This window comes from Bufo gargarizans, chromosome 8, assembly GCF_014858855.1.
Source record: "Bufo gargarizans isolate SCDJY-AF-19 chromosome 8, ASM1485885v1, whole genome shotgun sequence".
Classification (NCBI taxonomy): domain Eukaryota; kingdom Metazoa; phylum Chordata; class Amphibia; order Anura; family Bufonidae; genus Bufo; species Bufo gargarizans.
The window spans coordinates 70,332,465-70,355,919 of NC_058087.1; the positions used below are offsets into that span (position 1 = coordinate 70,332,465).

The 23,455-nt window shown below is 40.2% G+C and overlaps 1 protein-coding gene across 2 annotated transcripts in view; it reads left to right on the plus strand.

The window, feature by feature from the left end:
* SATB2 (SATB homeobox 2) overlaps positions 1 to 23,455 on the plus strand; it is a 200,700-nt gene that overhangs the window by 41,027 nt on the left and 136,218 nt on the right. For both annotated transcript variants that reach the window (XM_044304314.1, XM_044304316.1), the window contains exon 3: positions 3,628 to 3,786. In XM_044304314.1, coding sequence (XP_044160249.1) covers positions 3,628 to 3,786 — 159 coding nt within the window. The remainder of the gene's footprint in view (positions 1 to 3,627; positions 3,787 to 23,455) is intronic.

Below are 23,455 nucleotides of genomic sequence, written 5' to 3' on the forward strand. Positions count from 1 at the left end.
TCTGCAACTCCTGTGTTCTCTGCGTTTAGACTGAGTGGACCTGGCGTGGTCATGTTTCCACTACACATTTTAGAGAGTTACAAAGACCGCAGAGCCTCTAGGAGTAATAGCAACTCCTCCTTTGCTCCTAGAGGCTCATTTACATATAATAAAACATCATATTTCTCAGCAATGCAGGCACATATGAACATGGGACCAACACAGATGTCTTCAGCTGCCAAGCGCACATGTAACAGGTCGGCCAGTATCATAGGCACAAATCTGCGGATAGAAGCCCCATAAGCTGGTCTGCAGATGACTTGCAGAGATTTTTTGCGACTCCTAAAAATGTTACCGCTCAGGGATGTTTCTAAGAGCCCCTTAACATATATCTGGTGATCCGGCTGAGTTTCCATCGAGTTGGTTTTCCTCCTAACCAACTTGAACCACCAAGAGAGATAAATGCAATAGTTGTATTAATAGGCCCTGATGTTTGTCTTCACATTTGTCTATCTATTTAAAGGTAATGGTCTGTGAGCCAAATTAAGAAAAGAAGGTGCATGTCACTTGTTAAATTTAGCAGAGGCCGACTATCACATTCTGACTTTTTTTTCCCCTGCCACACTACGGTAGGTCAGGAGTGAAGTGCAGTTGAGACAATTTTTGGGGAATTGCCCTCTGATAAATAAGGCTAAAAACCAATATGCTCCATGGAAGAGCCCCAAAAAACTGCTGGGCTCTCCATATTGTTGACAAGAATACTCTAATATCTAGTGATGAGAGTGAGAATAATGCAGATTGTACACGGAAGGTGTCCGTATTTTGTGGATCCGTGGTTTAAGGACCACAATACGGACATGGTTGTGTGCATGAGGCCTTAGCAGACCTAAAATGCAATTTGTCCTATTGCAGACTATTGATTAATGTGTTTTACAATGAAATCAACAGAAAATACTCAGTTTACTCCATAATAAAGATATAACCAGTTAGGGCCATAGTGGACAAGACTACTTGAGAATATTCTTATGGTCCTGCAGTTTCATGAACATTGGCACATCCAAGGCAATAGTCAACTTCAACTATATATAAGCATCAGTCTAAAGTTAACTCATGGGCCAATTAGGAGGTTCATACATCAATATCACATTTTGTTTTATTTGGTAGAGGAGTTTCCTGTGCAGACTGGAACCACGTGTGCTTGAGCCACTACAATTTCCCCATTTTACCATACCGTAATGGTGAACCACATTTGTTAATTATCTGGTTCTAGCCATTATATAAAAGTACATACCAGGGTGCATGTTTATTTCTGTAATCCTCCCAATTTAATTTAAATCTTTTGCATAATGAGTATCCAGAGTAGACTTTTCTCCCCTCTGCTTTTTAGTGCATGCCATGAAAGCCTCATATGTGTTGTTGGCCAGTAAACATGGCCACCATGAAAAGAATAAAGTGAAATAAAACAAGTAACAACAATGATGCCTTCATTGTTGAGGAACAGGGCAGCATTAAAAAGCTAAATCGGCTCTAAACCCATATTAAACATGATAGCTTTCTTAACTCCTTTGTTGCCAAAGGGGTCGGCAGCACATTGAAAGTCTTGCTGGCAGCCAAGTGATTGTAACATCTATTTTTCAGCTAATGACTTTCCTGCAGATGAAAATAAAATGTCCATATAAAAAAGATGATTTATTAGAAAAAGGCTGAGACATGGAGGAGACGCATTAATAAGATCCAGACATTGCCATGCAGAATCTTCCTATTTTTCCTATGTTATGTATGAGAAATAAAATAAGCATTGCTTGCATATAAAAAATACGGAGCCTTGACACGCATAGTCTGTGAGAACAGGGCTGATGAGAGGAAGAACAAGGAGGTGTAACAGTGGCTGTAAAATCCTGGAAAGTTTTATACAGCATCTATCTGGTCCCTTTTAACATATATAGGCTTCTTTATATGGTATTTTCAAGATGCTCACTGTATAAAAGGTTCTTTTGTGTAAAGTTCTTCCAATTGATAACATGGTAATCAAAGCAAAAATATATATATTTATTATAACTGGTGCAAAGGAAAAGTGGAGACAAGCCTGCATATCAACTAATTCGATTTCTTCGTTTAAAAATCGCCTCTGAAAAATGAGAGCAGTAACCTGACTGGTCACTATAGACATGATCTGCTCCATTTCGCCTGGGCGCCAATTCTATTACATCTTCCCCTTTCAGACCAAATTGAACACAGGATGTAGCAGTTCTACTGTAGTTTAAAGTGCCATATCATGGAACACAAATGAGGCACAGGGAAAGTCATGCCTCCTTATCATGGGTGGTTTCAAGCAGCGCTCCCCAACAATGGGCCTCTGAAGTTCAGCTTGATAGACATCTGATGGAATCAACAATTTAAAGGTTTTCTGTTGTCTTACTGCACCACCTAGCCCTACAATCCTTGCTCTGTTTACTGTATAATACTTTCTCCAAATTTCCCACCATTCACATCACCTCCACAATCTTATCTATAATAGTGTCCACCATTCCACGCACCTTGTCTTCTGGTTCTATCACTTGCCTGGGCCCTGTCACACAGTGGAAGTCCATTCCTGCCATACAAACGCACTATAGAGCAGCAATCATTGGACCCTACAGCAGTGTTTCCCAATCTTATTATCAGGAACACCTGAAAAACCCCAGTGAGGATCTCTAAATATATTTCTGCCTCAAAGAAGCCTAGAATGGTTGTTGCTACTGTATGTTCTAGGGAAATCCTGATCGGCGCTCAAGGAACCTTAATTCTTCAGTAATACCCTAGGTGTCTGTCATCTCTGCCTACTTCTCGCTTCCTCCATTCTCCTTATACTGTAGCGGATATAAATTTTTAGAAAATAAGATGGTTGCAATGGGTAACTGCATTTTGTATGAAATAATTGCTAATGTAAAAGCGTCCATATATACTTGGCTTTTGTCTGTAGGTGTCTAAAGTTGGCCATACATCTAAGGCTAATTTCACATGAGCGAGTGTGGTCCAGAAAAGAAGTCCATGAGATAATTTCCTGGACTGACTATGACTCCACTGATCCGAACTGCATCACAGTGATTTATGTTGCTGTGAGTTCCAGCTCTAGCCTCAAATGATGTTGTGAGTACAGCACAGTAGATCCTCAGTCGGGCAGGAACCACAGCATCATAAATTACTATAATGCAGTAAGTTCGTTAGCTGAACAATGGTTGGTCCAGAAAATGTTTACATTACATGGACAGTTTTTCCTGGACTACACTCTCCTATATAATAAGCCTTAGATTGACTTGTTCAGTCAACAGCTATTTCTCCTCAGCTCTGGACTCAGCTGTATTCTGAATAGGGGGAGGGGAGAAAGATGCTGCCAGAAACCTCTGTCCCCTCCAAACAACTCTGGTGGCAGTTTATCTCCTCGAAAACAAAAGGATATAGTCCATCCAAATGCCCAATCTTTATCTCCCCAACATCTGCCATCAGAGGAGAATCAGGAAGGCTCCATACACATTGTATGGTCATCTGGTCCTGCTGAAATTAGGGGGCTCGGACTATATATATGTATCTAATGTGTATAGATAGCTTTAGTGCCTGTAGGTCTATTTATCAAATGACCTTACTTTATGTCTCCACTTCTCTTCTCAGGACTTATGCTGCCTGTTTTTTGTGTTGTGGAGCAAATGGACAGCCGGGAAGAACATGCTGAGTTTGTACTGGTTCGGAGAGATGTCCTCTTCAATCAATTGGTAGAGACAGCTCTTCTAGCCTTAGGATATTCTCACTCATCTGCGGCTCAAGCACAAGGTATGATAGATAATGAAGTTGTTTTTATTTCCAAACTTCTGGATGGTAAGATTACTTTTCTCTTTGCAAGGGGCATGACCGTCAGTGATGATTACTATTTTATGCTGTAAAACTGGTTAGTACACATAAAAATAGCATTTCAGCCTAGGGTAGATTTACCTATAAATATAAATCTTTCAGTTGTCCTCATCTATCATGTTCTTAGGAATTCTGTACAGCCACTTCCTTGTATAATTTGAGCCATTAAAGCACACAAATTGTCACCCAGCTTTCCCAGAACCCTGACAAATAATATATAGGCATCTTACCACCGTAATACCTGTAAGTAAACTGTAGAAGCTGCCATAACAGTAGGCGCCAGTAATTATTGTAACTGTCAATGATGCCGAATTTATACGTCCCCATTTGCTTGCCACAGACAATTACATGACCATTAGCCAATTCTTGATGTCTGATTAACAACCCGACACAGATGTCATGTAACCATACAACATTCACAGACTTAAGATGGTTATACATATTACGTTAATGTTGGCTGGGACCGGCAGATCCCCTTATCTGTGTTCACATCACGTTTTGTCCCATGTTTGACATATACACTGGCAAAAAAGATGCAAAAGTGTAGTACACTTTTCCATACTGCAGAGCCCAGATGTATATGTTAAATGGGTACTTTATTTTTACAACTGAACCCTAAGAATCCATCTGAGACATCCAGAGATGTCTAGGGTGGCTTATGCCCCCCCGCCTATTTAAATGATCAGACCATGTAAAATGGGCCTTGACACTCATCACATATCCATGGGATAGATCCCCGTGGTTGAACCCTCTCTGATCTAACATTTATCATTAGTTCTATAAAATGACAAAAATGTAATTAGACCTATACTAAGTAAATGTGCAGAGGTGCAAGCAATAGGAAAAGGCACCACAACTTCAAGGTTTGCATCCTTAAAATGGCTTCCTGTGAACTCTCTTTACGAGAATTCAAATAACTTTTTCCCATTCTCAGTTTCATTCTCAAGAAGTGCCCCTAGGTCTTCTCTCATTGTGTACTTTAAATATCTTAAGACATGGCCACATCCCCAGTTGATTTCTGTAACAGTGTATCTGCTGTGGGAGATTATCTTTCCATCTTTTATGATTATTTCCATGCTGGCAGTAAATAACATTATGCAGAATAATGCATACTTTTGTAAGTGTCACGTTCTTCAATCTATTAAGATGACCGTCTTAATAGTTTTTCATGTGCCCAGTGCCCAGTTAGACTTCCATAGCTGGGCAGCACGGAGCTATAAAGCAGTTTATTATTGTGCAAGGTAATATTTTCCTTTGGATTGTGTCATATGAACATGGTTAGCAGCTCCAAATAAGAGTGAGTCACACACCACACTTCCAATGGGGCCTTTGTCCTCTTCAATTACACATGAATATAAATCTAATTGTATTTATGGTTGGACTTCTCATTGCTTTGCTGTTTAATCTAATATTGGAATAACATCTTTATGTTGCAGCCCTTGGAGGCAGAGTTTTATGGTTGGTGTTTGGTATTCTGGGAGAGAAAATATGCAGGGAAACAGACTGTATCAAGCTCTAATTAAAGTCTTTATAAAAAACCATCATTACAATGAGCAGCACATTAGAGAAGGGGACAGGCACAGGTTGCATATCCTTGTGGCAGTCATTGTTACTCAAAATTAAGATATGGCTTCCAACCAAAGCCAGACAAACCACCGTACATGAATTTATAGGTTCCAGTTAGATTAGTTAGATTTCAGTTTATGGCTTTCTCGAGATCTTGCAAAGCATCTAATTCAATTTTGGGTTAAACTATTTTCAAATACCATTTCAGATTGGATATTTTTGTGGCCACCAGTGGCAACCTCTGTGTTTTTTCATGTATATGCCACACAGAGAAAACAGCTTTGGTGAATTACTCTTCATGACCATGATGTGTTAAAAAAAAAATCATAACTGATGTAGTCCTCGTACTGCAAAATTGTTACTAATTGTACAAATTCACAAAGGTTCAAGTGCATCCTTCTTCACATTAAAAAGACCAGTGCAGTGCTAGCCCTATGAATTTGTGGCATTTGAAAGAGGGACTATCCTCAATGTGCCATCTGTGGCTTTCCCTAGTCCTCTTGTCCTTGCATGAGGGCTGAGCAACACACTACATTGAAGCAGCTCATCATCAAAATGAACCAGGAAGCTACTATATATGTGTGTAAAACTACAGCTAAGTGAACCCTACTGCATATGGGGCACCAAAGCAGTTGGATGGTCAATACACCTCTGCTAACGAAGTTGCAATCGGCAAAAAAAGGCTTCAATTTTGGCATCAGTATTGAAATTGGACCTCCACTGATTGGCAAAGGGTTGCCTTCTCAGATGACTCACATTTTCTGCTTCATCGAATTAATGGATGTTGGTGTGCGAAACATCAGAGAACAAACACCCTGCAACTATTATTGGAAGAACACAAGCTGTGGTGGCAGAGTTATAGTCTGGGGAATATTTTTGTGGTTTTCTCTGGACCATCCTTGTAGAAGGCACTTTCAGACAATTTAGGTATGAATCCATCCTTATAGATCATGTACATCCATACATGCTGATTATCTTCCCTGGGGCGGATGGGATCTTCCAGAAAGATGAGGCGAAATGTCACACAGCTAAAAATGCCCAACATTGGTTGGAAGAGCATGACCAAGACTTCCAAGTACTACCCTCGCTTCCTAATATCTCAGACTTGAACCCAATTTAGCATCTGTGGGACCAACTCGATAATCGTGTTTGCTGTATGGATTCTCCTCCATGCAGTCTTATTCTTTCACTCCTAGCCCATCTAGCTGCTGTCCATGCTTCACCCGGCGGTTACTCTGGATATTGGCTGGTGGTCATAATAATATGACTTGACTGTGTATATCTGATATAGGACATAATTTAATAATGTAGATATTTCCACAGATTAGATAGAGGTTTACTGTCAGAGAATTAGTCAAGCTCTTATCCCTAGGGTCAGAAAAAAGCCAGGGATTCAGGGCAAACACACAAGCTCTTTGTGCACTGAATATTTTAGACTCTAATTAATCGATTCCTTCTTCATTTTTTGGGATACTTAAATTCTGAAAGTTGCTGCACTCGTCAGAATTTGCTTGGACTGTCCGTTTTTTTAAATCTATTTTCTAGTCAACTGAAAATAAAACCTTTTTAATGTTTTATAGGTAAGCTGGCATCTGGAGCCCGAGCAGTGTTGACCCGTCAGATGCTTATTCTCTGTATAACAGTAACTTTGCAATGTACAGAAATAATGGATCAAACAAAGTTATTCATGATTTCATTTCATACTGTTTTGGCCTCTGTGTTATTTCAGTTTGACATTCCTGCCTTAATCAGTCCATGTCAATTAGTAAGAGCATAAATGCCGTTCTTTCAATACTCAGCTTATATGCAGAGTCTCCCACATGATAATGTTGTATCATGTACATCTCTTAAGAATCCAGTTTGTCATGTTTGCAGATATACAGTGTTATGTGAATTGCTAAATTTGGATAGGAATTTCAAAATGATATATTAAGAATTTACTGGTGAGCAACTAGAGGTTACATTCTACATATCAAAAATATTTTACAAAAGGTTTTGATTCTGACCAAAATAGATTCTACCCAAATCGAAGGTGCTTCTTCTCTCTCTCTCTCTCAATAAAAAAACAATGTAACACAGCACCCTAATAATTCTAACGACTACTGCATCACAGACATGTGGCTACTGCAAATATTCCCAAGGGTGGTACACAGGAGAATGTGATAGCATATAATGTGAGGCCCAGTCATTATCTACACAAACAGACTCCAGGCAATGCAAGTCTCTTGCACATGAACAGTGCTATTTTGAGGTATATAGATCTTGGACACATGATACACCATCTTGGTGAAAATGGGGAGAAACTGTAATAGATACTTAAAGGGGTTGTCTCAATTCAGCAAGTGGCATTTATCATTTAGACAAATTTAACACAAGAGCTTTACTAATGTATTGTTATTATTCATATTGCTTCCTTTGCTGGCTAGGCTAATTTTTTCATCACATTATATACCGCTTGTTTCCATGTTTACGATCACCCTGCAATCCAGCATTGGTGGCCGTGTTTGTACACTATCAAAAAAAAGCACTGTCCTCTCTGGTGGCCAGGACCATGGGGGCTAACATAGGCCGGCGCTTTTTCCTATAGTGTGCAAGCACGGCCACCGCTGCTGGATTGCAGGGTGGTTGTAACCATGGAAACGAGCAGTGTATAATGTTATGGAAAAATGAGTCCAGCCAGAAAAGGAAGCAATATGGATAATCACAATGCATTAGTAAGTGTCTTGTATTAACTTTCTCTACATGATAAATGTCATTTGCTGATATGAGACAATCCCTTTAAAACTAGCTGATCATACCTGGATCACACATGAAATATAATTACTATATTGTACTAAAAATGATGATTTAATCCAATGATTGTTGACATTGCTCAGACTAAGGATTCGTGTACATGACACAGCCCTGGGCACAGAGCCTACAGATTCCATGCACAGACTACAGTCTCCATGTTCTAGAACAGAATATCTCAGTATATAGAGTTTAGTCAAGCATTTACCACAATTTTATTCTTGTCCGATTCATACAGATCCTCTAATGCCCCTACGGTGGGATTCAGACAACTATAATAAAAATCTAATGGCAGATCTTTAATATACAGTGAAGTCCATGTCAGAGTAGGACATTTGTCTCCAGTGGACTCTAGGTCCATCTTCCATGAGAAACAGACTAAAGTAGTTTTGATACTCCATCTTTCTTTAGAGATTTTTTTCATTTCTGGCTTGAAGAAGGGACCTCAGAGTCTTCCCTTATAACATCATTTATTTTAGTTGGCCATTAAAATGTATTAAATTACAACATCTTATATTGTTTCTCTTTTAGAGAGCGTCAAAACGTCTCATTACTGGCTAACACTGTACCAAACCTTTTTTTTTTAGACTAACGTAGTGCATACCTTCAGTTTCTTCGCATGCAGCGTCTGAGTGAATTGCTCCATTGACTTCTGTGGGTCTCTGCGCGATCTTTTGTGCACATGGATAACACACAGATGAAATACATGGCCACCTGAATGAGGCCTTAGATAAATAACTTGTGCTTGTGGTATAAATGTACCAGGGAGACATTATTAGTGTTATAGATCTCTTAGGGTGTGTTCACACGTTGGATCTTTCCACCAGAAAAATCTGCAGTGGAACCTCAGCAGAATCCTGTGGCTGACCCTCAGGTTTCAGCCATGGTTTTTTATTTTGCATGCCACCAGTGTCTTTAGCCCCATTCAGTGGGGTTAACTAGTGTGCGGACACCTGGCATGGTTAAATCTGCACTGGAAAAATCTGCCAAGCTCCCTTGGATTTCAGAAGAGAATCTGTATGGAAATCTGTGTGCTAAAACACCATGTGAACGAGCCCTTACTCTTCCAAATTTCTCAGCTTGGAGAATAGCATTGCTATATCTTTATGTAATTCAGTCATAAAGCTCATCTGGAATATATTTGTCATGTATCCAGGACTGAATAGATAGCAGACAAGGATGACTGTTCACGCTGGTCACCACTGTATAGTTATGCATATATTACATGAAGTATAGTGCAGGACATGAAGTGTTCAGCTCACTATTGGTATAAATGTGAATAATATTTAGCCTTATGTGAGGTATATATTGGTCAGAGCGGGGTTTACATATGTATCTGTCTACTGCTTTTAGTCATGTTCCCTACATTTTCTTGTGTTTGTGTGCAAGATTTTACATCACCCTGTAAGAAGGAAAGCAAGAGGCCTTTGTTAAGAAGCCCTTTCTGCAGGGAAAATTTGTCTGTTTATGGTTATTCAAGAGCTTAATTCTATCCAGAAAAATGTCTTCTGTACTATGAGCCTTAGAAGGTTATGGTGAACTAACCTGAAACAAATTCCACATAGCAGTCACAGTGACGCGGGTAGAAGTCCTAATAATGTGACATTTACACTGTGGCTGTGTTCAGTCTACCAGCCACTCATCTAACAGTCACATGTAAGAGAAGGGGCACTGAAGATGGCTCTTAACTTGCATTTCAGATGACTTTTAAGAATAAGCTGCCATGTCTATATACATAAACAATATGTCTGGCCATTATATGACTTGTATCTGCCATTTTTAGCAGTTTCCCCTGTGAAGGCTAAATGTATAATACTAAGTCGAACTGTTGGGTGGAGCTGTAATGATGTCTGCTCATAGAGTACAAAGTGAGACAACATATTCTGGTTCCTAGCTCTCTCTAAATCACTCAAAAATACCTGGAAGCACCATTTAGGAAATTATAGAGAAGTACTGAGCAGTATAGATATGAATAAAGCACTTGGAGTAAGACATAACACTTATTATTAGCTGCTGAATCATGTTTGTTTCGCTCTACTTATTTCTCTAATTACTTCCTTCTTCCTCCTCTACCCTTTCCATAACTTCTATGGTATAATGTTTTCTGATCCTTCCATGAGCAGGCAGCCTGTCTAAAGGTTTTAACAAGGTGGACTTTCAGACAGAAAGTTAGTTTAGAAAAGAATAGTGGTGGGGAGGGCAGCTGATAACCCTAGAGCAGGGATGCTCAACCTGCGGCCCTCCAGCTGTTGTAAAACTACAATTCCCACAATGCCCTTCTGTAGGATGATAGCTGTAGGCTGTCAGCGAATGATGGGAGTTGTAGTTTTGCAACAGCTAGAGGTCGCAGGTTGAGCATGCCATTTTTTGATAAGATACAGTATATTACAAAGTTTCTTATGTTTTTCTGTACTATTGATTTATGTAAAGTTGTTTGAAATGACAGTGACCATGTAAAGGGGATTTTCATGAGTTTAAAGTAGCTTAATACTAGCTTAATAGTATGAAATACTAGGAAAAAAAAAATAACCAATACTCATCTATTAAATTCATTGGTGCTCAAGTGTCAAAAGAACCAGTGGTTCATTAGTCTTTGCCTAGTTTGTTGCACCTCTGACATACCCAACATCCATGTGACTGTTTATGGCGGCACAATACCGCTGAGGTCAGACTACAATGGTCACATGGATCTATGTGATGTAATCACTGTAGAATAAGTAAGTAGAGACCATCAGGGACCATCAGAGCATTGGTTCTAGAGTGGTGGGGATTAGACAAGTAAATATTGGTTGATTTTTTTTTATTTTAACATATTTCCTACCATAAGGCCGATTTTTGTAAACTTCTTGAAAATACTTTTTAGAAGGGCCATTCTGACTTACACTTTTATGGGGCACTGGGGCTGCCGCAATTTTAAGGACACTGTAGCTGACATTGTTCATAACATCATGATTCAAGGGTATTAGCTTTTAAAAAAAACATGGATAATACATTCTGATGTCAAGATAGACTACGCAACAACGTATCACATGATATCCCAGAATGTTAACTTGATGGCCCTTAAATCTGTGGAGAGCCTGAATCATGTTGATGCAACCAACAGATTATGGGTGGCCCACAGAAAATTGAACAGAGGGGTCCAGATGCCCAATGGGTAACTGAGGTTTCTGGGGGGGGGGGGGGGGGGGACACACTAAGGAATTTTGTGTCTGTTCCACTACTATGTCATCATATCTATTTACAGGATATTACCAGGGCTTTTCTGATGCAGACTACTATCTACCAACAAATCTACTCCTGTTGGTTGGTATGCTTCCCCTTTTAGATTGCCTCTTGTCTGTTTTTTTAACATATCTTAGTATTAAAAGCTTTTCCAAACGCAGCAAGAATTTTAAGATCGGTTTTGGAACTGTTCCGTAGTTCGATAGTCCCCTGAATGTTTATTAGTCAATTATACCCCCCTATTTATCCCGATCCCATTTACCCAAGCCATTTTATAAATAGGTTTTATCCATGTATTGCACTTTCATATCAGAGCATGAGGACATTATCATCAAAATGGCTTCTTTGCTTGCAAAGACTAATTTAACAGGCATCTTTTAATTTGCTTCACTGCTTTGTGGTCTCTGACACTGTACATTATACATCACATGAGGAGGGTTAGGATAGATTTATCCATCGCTTCAGGATAATGGGAAAAGAACATAAAACTTATGCTGTTACTTGAGTGTGTATTAGGAGTCATATTTTGCCTGTCATTCTCTTATGGAAGACGTTTAACTGATAGCTGTCAGAATAGTCTGTACATTCAGCTGTCAATTAATTTTCTAACCTCAAGATGTTGTATCCTTTAGGGCAACGTATCGTCTTAAATAGGTCATATCTATTGATTGCCCATTATGCTATATGCCCATGCGTCTTGTCACATGCACATTATAATAGAATGAACGTATATTCGCCCATACCGTGGCAGCTCAAACTTCACCTAGAAATGTATGTGTAGGTGCAGACTATTCAGTACCACTTTCCTTGCCGAAATTTCTGTGACTGTCCCATTGACATGAATGGGGATTTCAGAAATTTATATGCTTGCCATTAAAGTGATCACATTTAGGCCTCATGCACACGACCGTTCCGTTTTCTGCGGTCCGCAAATTGCGGATCCGCAAAACACAGAAGGCGCCGGAACAGGCGGCCCATTGTAGAAATGGCTATTCTTGACCACAAAACGAACAAGAATAGGACATGTTATATTTTTTTCGCGGGGCTACATAACTGAGCAACGAATGAGGACCCAAACTGCGGCTCGGATGCAGACCAGAACAACGGCCTTAGATGTATGGAAAGGTTTTCAGTTGCAGACATTTTTTTCCCTTTTTTCGGTGTCTGGACGGATATCTCTCCGCTGTCCCCATAGGCTGCACTTACACATTCGGCCGAGCCAAACATGTATGTGTATGGGGGAGCCAGGAGACAGTCTTGAGAGATAACCATCACCCAAATGATCGTATGGCCGGATCTATTGAATGTTTATGCCCACCTTTACTAAAAATTCACTCTTCCTTTTCTATGGTATTGCATAGTCGTTGGGGGTATTGGGAGCAATCCAGTGAGTTAACCCTTTAGGACCTCTTTTAAGCTTCTGTTTTTAGAGTATTTTCTGCACTTAAAGAAAACAAACTGATTTGGAATCTGCATCATTTTTTTTTTTGGATGCATTATTTTACTGAAGTGTTTTTCGTGTGCTTTTTGATGCCGAATCCATTTTCAATGGGATTTCTGGAAGTGGATTCTGTGCAGAATCCAGGTCAAGAATGGAAAGGACACTTCCTTTTTTCCGTGGTGAAGTTTAAAAAATCATAAGCAGAAAAAAAAAATGCAATCAAAATTAGCATGCGTATTCTCCTTTGAAATGAATGGTCTGTATGCATTTTTGTCATGGATTTTCGTTGCAGAATCCACGCCAAAATCTACACCGGAAATCTGTTTTGTGAACATACCCTTAGGGAAAATTTTAAACAGATAGATTTGGTGAGGATTTTCCAGCGGATTATGCAAAACATATTTAAAAAAAACAATTAATTTGCAATGCAGATTTTATTGCTGCCCACTGGTAATCCACAGCAATGGTGTCGCTTGCAGATTTTATTGCAGATTTTGACTTCTCCATCAAAGTCAATGAGGAAAATCCACAACTAATCCAATCTACAACATATGCAAACTGACATACTGCAAATTTCTAAATCTGCTCTTCAATTCATTTGTCGTGTGGAAAATTTACACAATGTGGGGATGAATTTTTTTTTAAATTGCCTGGTTCTGTAATTCACTGCAGACTTTACCTATGCAAATTTAGACAGAAAATCGGCAGCATATACACTTCATGTACATTTACCCTACGGCCGCTTTCGCACAGTCAGTATACGGTCAGTATTTTTCATCAGTATTTGTAATCCAAATACAGTAGATGAAACTACAGAGGAAAGTATAATGGAAAGACTCATGCCTGGTTTTGGCTTACAAATACTGATGCAAAATACTGACCAAATAATGGTAGTCTGAAAATCTGGATTACTGTATTACTGTGGCAGCAAAGAGGATGAAATTTGAATTCTCACCCACCAAAAATTGACCTTATTGTCAGTTCTTTCTGCAAATCTTTACTGTGCATAAAGCAAACGTCGAGACTAGAGATGAGCGAATTTTTTAAAAGTTTGATTAATCTGATTCGGCAAATTTTAGAAAAAAATTTGCTTTGTGACGAATTACTTAGTCACGAAGCGCATTATTTTGTAAGTAGCGGGTGCAATGACAGGGAGCTGCGATAGCGCCCCCCCCCCCCCCGATCATTGTACCCCTCAGACAGGGGCGTAGCTAAAAGGCTAAAAGGTCACTGGCCCTGGTGCAAGAGTTCATCCTGGGGCCCCCTTCCCTCGGTGCTTTGTGGCCGGGGGCAGGGAAGCACATAGCCTTCCTGCTGCCTGAGGCAAAAATTGAAACGGCATCCTCCCCATGCCAAATTCTTTACCTAACCCATTTCCTCCAGCCAGAGGTGTAACTTGACCAGCATGTGCTTTATATAATACCGGTGTCTTCTTATGTTGCACAAGGGTCTTTGGGGCCCCCTCAGGCTCCTGGGCCCGGTAGCGACTGCTACCTCTGCACCCCCTATAGCTACGCCCTTGCCCTCAGATGCCGCATTCATACATGATCGTGGCATCTGAGAGAAAAAACTGTGTAAAATGAACATTAAAAAAACTATTAAATCAAACTTAAGGCCTGCAGCCGCCATCTTGCTAGAAGATCTGGCGCAAAATCTCATACGTCACTGCCCACGGGATTTTGCCCGAGATCTTCAATCAAGATGGCAGCTGGCGGCCCGTCGTGAGCAAATGGAGGAGGTAAGTATGTTTTTTTCTGTTTTTTACACTATTTCAGGGTAAATTGATTTGCTAACACGAAGCACGAGGAAATTCGGCTTCAAGGCAAATTTAATTTATCATGAAATTCAGATCGAATTCCATTTCGTAGGATTCGATTCGCTCTTCTCTAGTCGAGACAAATCAGTTATAAAATCAGTGACAATCTATTTACAGTGCCACAGAATTGCCGTGGAATTTGCAGTGAAATCCACAAGAGACTCTTGTATGGACATACCCTCATATGTGGCAGATTTGCTACAGACATTTCTGTAACTGCCCAATTTAAATGACAGATTTTCATGCAGATATAGCCCCATTCACAAGTATCAAAGTTTCTGAAATGATGCAAGAATTCTGCTGCATGCAAACATATCCTAATAAAAACAATAAAAATGTAACTGAAAAAAAAAAAATTTCCCCATTTTCCCTAAGGTGGTCCATTCTAGATGTATATCTTTTTGACCTAAATAGTAACTACTAGAGCCGTAATATCAAACATCCTTTTCATTTCCTTTTTCCTTTTCTTCTGTTAGTTTCACACTAGCGGTAAAGAGATTCTGGCAGCTAACAGCCTGCTGAAGTTTTCTGGATCCGGCATTTCCAGATGCAACCTGAATGCCCACTGTACCCATTAACTATAATGGGGACCGGAGGGGATCCGACACAACCCGGCAAATATGCCAAGAATCGGTCGGGCAAATACCTCTGCCAGAACACCTCTAGGGCCCATGCACACGACAGTATGTATTTTGCTGTCCACAAAAATCGAATCCACAAAAAATACGGATGACGTCCTTGTGCATTCCGCATTTTGCGGAGCAGAACAGCTGGCTCCTAATAGAACAGCACTATCCTTGTCCATAATGCAAACAATAATAGGACATGTTCTATTTTTCGGCGGAACGGAAATACGGACATACGGAAATGAAATACACACATAGTAACTTCAGTTTTTTGTGGACCCATTAAAATGAATGGTTCCGCATACGGTCCGCAAAAAAAAAAGGGAACGGACATGGAAAGAAAATACGTTTGTGTGCATGAGCCCTTACTGATAGTGTGAAACTAGCCTTAGGCTAATTTCAGACAAGCGTGCCCAGTGCATGGGAGCGTGATTTCCCATTCTGACCTCTGCTCCTTTCATAAGACTGCAAGGCATTACAATGAATTATAATGCTGTGTGTCTCTATTGAACTGTACTGACATAATTCCATCAGTATAATGCAGGAGATGTAAGGTTGGACAGACACACACAGCATTATAAATCATCATAATGCCGTGCGCTCTTGTCTGAGGAGCAGAGGTCAGAACGGGAAGTAATGCTTAAACACACAGCGTGTGTCTCACATTGACCTCTCTTGTCTATATCTGGTCCTATCAAGAATTCATCAATTTCTCAATTAAAATAACCCCCCCCATTTCCAGAAATGCATTAGTGCTAACTGCCAATCTAGGTCCGTATATTCAACACACTACAAAATATGTAGTATGGTCGGCATGAAACTGGGCCACGTGCAGCTTGACACGGAAATGCCACTATCCTTCCATATCCTGCCCCTGTGTCAATAACACCTGGGAAGGAAGGAGGACTTGTCTGATTTGGCAGTCATTTTTCAATTGAAAATGATTACTTTAAGGAGGATGGCAATCACATTTTTGTACTGCAATAAGATGGTATAGTATAAGGATTTATATGCTACATATGGAAGAGCTGGCACAAAGTCATATGTTTTTGCCTTGCTGGGTACTGAATGGAAATTGCTAATGACCCAGTGCGTGTCTATGAACACACTATAAATTGCTAATTATTTATAAAAAAAAATCAGCACTTTGGTTGGAAAATATGTAGAAGCTTTCCAAGTTCACCGCCCTATTATGATGTCACATTTGCCTACAATGCTGCATTTTATAACTCATCAAGATCTACGTCTACCTGTATAGTACAAAATGGCTCATTCATGCCAGGCAGTGCCAAAGGCAACTAGCAATTTCATAGCATAGAGCTGGTTGGCAGCATGCACAGGGATTGAAATAAAGTTAAAAGTACAGCGCTTAGCATTTAAGTTGGTGGCATATAATTATAATAGCCGTAATTATTGAAAGTGTTTCATACTTCAGATCCGAGCAGATGGAGTCTATGGAAATGCCACCATCCTAACTGTGGTAATATCAGCACAATGCTGGCACCAGGTATTGTGTTCCTGGCCAAAAAGAGCCTAAAAAAATCCCTGACTTAGGGCTTATGCACACAAACGGATTTTTGGTCCGTATGCGATTTTTGGGGGGTTGGATGCGGACCCATTCACTTTGACAGATGTGCTGTCTGCATCCTGCAAAAAAATAGAACATGTCTTTTTCTTGTCCATTTTACAGACAAGGATAGGACTGTTCTATTAGGGGCCGGCCAGTCCATTCCACAAAATGCGTAATGTACGCGACGAGTATATACGTGTTTTACGGATCTGCAATTTGCAGAGCGCAAACGTCCAACGGTCGTGTGCATGAACCCTTAGGCCTCACGTTGTTTGGGTCTGCATCCGAGCCGCCATCTGCATCCGTGTACTGTCCGCATCCGTTTCTCCGTTCCGTGGCCCTGCAAAAAAAATAGAACATGTCCTATTCTTGTCCGTTTTGCGTAAAAGAATAGGCATTTCTACATTTCTACAATGGGCACACAGGCGGCTTCCGTTTTTTGCGGATCCGTGGCTTGCGGACCGCAAAAAACGGAACTCTCGTGAGCATGAGGCCTTAGAATGCGTTCTCACAGTCAGTGTTTGGTCAGTTATTTCTATCAGTGATTGTGAGCCAAAACCAGAAGTTAAGGTATAATGGAGCCAGAGACGGTTTTGACTCACAATCACTGATAGAATCACTGACCAAACACTTAGGCCTCGTTCACATTTCTGTGTCAGTGTCATGTCCGTGAAAAAAAGAGTACATGCTTCATCTGTGAAGATGTCTGTGAAGGATCCGTGGCTGGTCCGTGTGTCCGTTTTGTACCATCTGTGTGTCATCCGTAATTTGCGGAAGTTGATCAGCTGAAAATCAATTTCCAAAGAATCTCCTATTAGTTTTCAGTGAAAAACTGACACAACACGGATGCCATCCGTGCTGTGTCAGTGATTTTCATGGGCCTTTAATTAATGGGCCTGCTTGGACCACAGTAGTGCATGTCCCCGTGATTTTTTTTACTGATCCGCAGTCAGTAGAAAAATACTGTATTGTGCGTTGTGCAAGGCAAGTCTTGTCCATGAGTTCTTAATAAGGAAATGCAGCATTATAAGAGCCAAAGGCCTGCGACTGACCATGACATGGCATGTGTTTATTGTTATTATCATGGAACCAACCAGACGGAATTATGAGTGAAGAAGAAATGGAATAAAAGGGATGTAAAGGGAAGGAGTACAGTTACATGCATTATATAACCTGCCTCCAATATGGCATAGACATGTATATAGCTAGTAATGGGGGGTAACGGACAATGCAGGGTAATTATAGAAATGTAAAATCCGCTGCTCGTTGCAGGGAGGGGAAGGAGGAGGGGAGCTCTCCTTACCACTACAGTCAGCAGTGTGATCCTGTGCCGTTTTTTTTTATAAGGCCGGTGTTACACATTTGGCAATTTTTAGTACTTTTTTTTACCAGCATTTTAAGACAAAAACAGCTCCAGATGTTACACATAAGTTCATGGCAATTAATAAACACAGCACAAACATGCACTTTTTGTAGTGATGTTTCCTAAAACTTTGAGGTGCGTTATTTGGGTCCATGATGTTTTTTCATGAAATCACAGAATGCTGTGGGAGTGCAGTTTTTTTCCCTCGTTTTCTGGTGTTTTTGTCCCATAGACCAGGGTTGCCAACAGTCTAGAAATTTCTGGACTGTCTGTAAAAATAGGTGACTCTTTTCCAGTGTTGAAAATAAAATGTAAGTGTCTGTGATTTTGTGAGGCTCGTGGTACTTGACTAGATTATTTTGGCGGTAGTTGTCATCCGTTTACATCTTACATGCTGGTAAATGAGTACTTTTCAGTATATTGAGCTATAGACATGTATTACTTATAAATCTTTATTTTTACATTTTTTTAACCAATGTTCTACAGAGGAACTGACATTACAGGGGCTACATACTTTTCTATATAAAAACACAAGGAATGCAAATAAAAAAAGAGCTATAAAACCACACACTTGGACAAAAATGCCACTAAAACACATATGAAAAAGGCTGCACAAATTAGCCATTTTTGAATGGCACCAAAAAAATTTGCAATTTGCAGGCCACAGCACGGCCACGGGGTGCACATGTTTGTGTGCAGGAGGCCTAAGGATAGGTTCACACATAGCTTTTTAATAGTTTTTTTGCACTTTTTCAGTCTTAGGGCTCATGCACATGAAAGTTTTTTGCGTTCCGTATACTGACCGTATTTTGATTCCGTATGCGGTCCGTATAAGGAACCATTCATTTCAATGGGTCCGCAAAAGATGTGGACAGCACTCTGTGTGCTGTCTGCATCCATTGCTCCGTTCCGTGACCCCGCAAAAATTATGAGACATGTCCTATGAGACATGTCCTATTTTGCTGACCGCAAAAAACGTCACGATCGTGTGCATGGGCCCTTATTGGCAGTTTTTGTACCTGAGCTTCTTGGTGCATTATTTGGTTGTAAAAACGGCAGCGCCAGATGTTAGCTGAAAGTCCATGAGGAATACAACACGCAGGACACAGAAGCATGTTTTTCTACTGGAATTTTTGTTAAATAGGTGGCTTCTGGTGTGTTTAAAGATGCAGCATGTTGAAAATTTTGGCTTTTTTTCTGGTGTTTTACCATTTCCTCTATAGAGGAAAAGAACGCCAGAAAAATACATGCTTCTTGCATTTTTTTTTTTTAATCACCACTAAAAACACCACAAAAGCCACATGTGGTATGGAAAAGAAAGCAAGTGGTGGGCAAAAAATGTCAGAGCAAAAATATATGTGTATAAAGAGTGAAATTTAATATTAGGGAAATTTTTGAAGCCAATTTCTGCTTGAGCCTACACTGACGTACTTTATGCCAACTTTATCAAACCCCATCCATTTGAATCTCAGGCTGGAAGATAAATGTGGTGCAGAGATGGACACTTTTGTCTATCTCTATACCAACTATTGGTTGACTTAATTAACGTCCCCTTTTCCATGAAGCCCACGCTTTTCTGTTAAGCCATGGCCCTTTTCAGACTGGACATAGGGACAGTCTTCAGAACTAGATCCACCAAGTTGCTACCCCTTTTGGTGCAATTATCTCCCAAATCTAGGTGCATTCACCTTATTATATGTGAACCACTATATGGTCAAAAATGCCTCAAAGGAAACAGTACGAAAGATGATCAAGTCCGGCATTTTTTTTCTGGTGTTTTTTTTGGTGGGAGGGGGCAAAGAAGCACCAAGTCCACAAGCATATAGCCTAAAAGAGGTATGGTAATTCCTCCTTGTGATAATGAGATGACTACTGAACATACCCCAACGTACACAACACAATCTGAAAAATGATGTCAGCAGGAGTGTTTAGCGACTGTGAGTGCTCAAAACAGCAGCATTTCAGAATGTCATTTTTCTATGGATGGTGACACGCAAAACAAAAAGTTCAACAAAAAAAGTAATTTTCTGATCATAGATCCCATATATACCCTGTTCCTTTCATGGGATGGAAATGGATTTTCAGGAACATAAGGAACACAGCTTTTCCACTTTACTTTGATAGATGCATACTTCGGCATGTAACTGTAACCTGATGTGATGCTTTATTTGAGATCATTTGTGTATTTGACATTTCGTCCTGTTTCAGTAGTTTCATTGAAACATGAGCACATAGATGATGCCATATGTTCGGCATGTCTTACCTGTAAGGGGGTCACAAATATAAACTCCAGATATTTCAGATTACATCGTAATTGTAGAAATGCTGAATATATCATTCACTGTTTGTTGGACTGTGTCACTTCTGCATCATCACTAAGGTAAGGTAATGTAGTAGAATTACCTTCTGGAGATAGCAATATATTGGTTCTGTGGCATCAGACAAGCTCAGCTCTGCTACATCTGCACTCTCTGGTAAAAGCTATTTCCTCTAAGATGAGTATTGCATTTAAGCCGGCTTCTGCTTCTTTATCGAATAGAACTTTGTCATGTATTGAATATGATGCATTAAATACTCTATGATATGCCCCCATTGTCTGATGAGTGCCGGACCCGCACCTACTCTGAGAGTGGAGCTGGGAAGGTGGTGGTCGGCCACCACCAAGCGCTCTCCCCATAGTAGTGAATGGGAGCTCACTGCACTTTTGAGGCCACCTACTCCCATTCATTTCTATAGGACCAACGGAAATAGCCGGGCCAAAGCTTGGCTATTTTCGGAGGCCAAATAGAAATGAATGGAGGGCGTCTGCACATGCGCAGTGCGCCCGCCACAACTTTCAGGGATTAATTCTCGGTGTAGTTTTGGGTCCCAGAGGTGGGACCCGCACCTTTCAGACAATGGGGGCATATCCTGTGTCTGAACTGGGAAAACCCCTTTAATAGGGTTTCCCCACAAAGGGCATTTATCACCTATCCTAAAGTTTGACCAACACTATCCCGAGACTCCATTCCTCCTCAATGAGTGACCAATAAAGAAGTCTGAATGGAGCGGTGAGCACACATGGGCACTGTTGCCCCATTCAGCGTTTATGGGGCTGGCGGAAGCAGCTGAGCAGTGTGTACCCCATATGTATCCTTTGGATAGGTGATACATGTCTTTTTTTTTTTTACCTTCCAAAACAGTTTTTACTTTGATGACAAAGTGATCGGCATATGTGCTTCTTGGGAGATGAGGGGTTCCTTATGTAATGCAGAGAAACTTAGCCGAGTTTTTTTCTAATATGTATAGTAAATGGTTTTTAGTTGAGTGGCAGCTCGTATTACTCTGTTTGCAGTGCAGGGATTTCCCAACAAAGGAATGTGGCATAACAGGGCCTGTAGTTGTGGAGCTGAGCTGTCAACCATACTACTTTAAGGGCGTTATCCATGATTAATGTAAAGGAAAATCAGACATCATATAGGACATGGCAACCTCTTTCTAACCAAGCTAGAACCAGCCCTGTACCTCACATGGATCCAGAGATCTCACCAATCATTGCTCCTTTTGCTTCTCTAGATTTATTTCAGGCTGGCAGCTCTGGGGCTGTCCTTTCTGCTGCAGCTCAGGGGGCGTGTCCTTTCTACAGCCCTATCTTGTAACTGTAAAAGCCTCTATCAGTAGATCTGACTGGTGTCAATTGAAGGATGGAAAGCAGCATGTGAATCCCCATCAGCGATGTTACTAAGGTGGACACCTAGAGATACATTTTATTGAATAATTCAGTGGCTATACTACATTTTCAGTTATGTACAATTACAAAAGTATTCAGATTATTGAACACTAAAGTAGTCGAGGAACAAATTATACTGTAGCAGATATGAACTGCTGAAAAATACAGAAAATAGCTAAAGCTGACTATAAAGAATTACTTGTTCACGGCTGAACTGTCAAAATTGTCATTCTGGTTTAACACAATGGCCACTCAATCTCTGCCCTGATCTGTGACCTGCCCATCTGTCATCTGGCATAACTTTCCAATGACAGTCCTCGACAATGACTGAAAAGATCCAACATGGCAGATCTATATACTGTATGTGCCTTTGGTCTGGTGTGTCTGGTTTGTGTCCCGAAAAAGCATTGTCAGTCAGCACAAAATGATAGGAATTGGCTGTCTAAGATCTATAGTGCACGGCCTATCAGAATACACTTTATAGTAGTGTACAGTATACTAAATGTGTATTAGATAATAATATATATTAGGAAATTTTTTACAAAACTGCCATGGAGTTAAATGTGGTACATTTTAATTGTTGAGAGGGACATACCTCTTAAAGGGGTTCTCCAAGAATAAATACTTTAATATTACTTTATTATAAATATATTCCCATATACCATTCATTAGTTATAATGGCTCCTTTTGTCTGGGGAGCGATCAGTAGGAGAAATAAAATAGCCACCGTCCTAGTAGTACACACAAAATCTGTCCTAATCACACAGCAGGACAAGTTACTTCAGGACACTGAGCTACACAGAGCTGTATGCAGTCTCCAATAGCACAGTCTCCTTATGAACTCCATTCTTACAGAGATTCATCTGAAGATATTATCATCTGTATTCAGGATCATAATCCCTGACAAGTAGGAGTGGAGGATGAGGCATCTCTTTAGTTCAGTGTTGTGAAGTAACTTGTCCTCCTGTCTGATTTGGACAGGTTTTGTGTGCACTAATAGGACAAAGGATTTATTTCTCCTAATGATTGCTTCCCAGACAAAACGAGCCATTATAACTAATGAGAGGTATTTTGGAATATGTTTATAATAAAGCAATATTTAAATATTTTCTTAATTCCCAGAGAACCCCTTTAATGAATTTCTGACAGTAAATGTGCCAGAAAATGAAATCTATGCCAGGTAGTCTAATTTACGACTAACATCCACCATAATCCAAACTTCTTACTCCTGGTTCCAAGACTTCTCCCAAGCTGCACCAGTTCTCTGGAACGCCCTACCCCAAGCAATTAGGTTAAATTGCAATTTACACAGTTTTAGGCGCTTCCTAAAAACACATCTTTTTAGGTTGGCCTATCACATCCAGTGATCTAACTCCTCTCCATATGTAGCCCATTTATCACCATTTTCTGAAATGTATCCTCCACCAGATTCTCCACCGCACCCAGAAACACTTCATATATCAGCTGGTGATGGCTCATTCAGCTTTA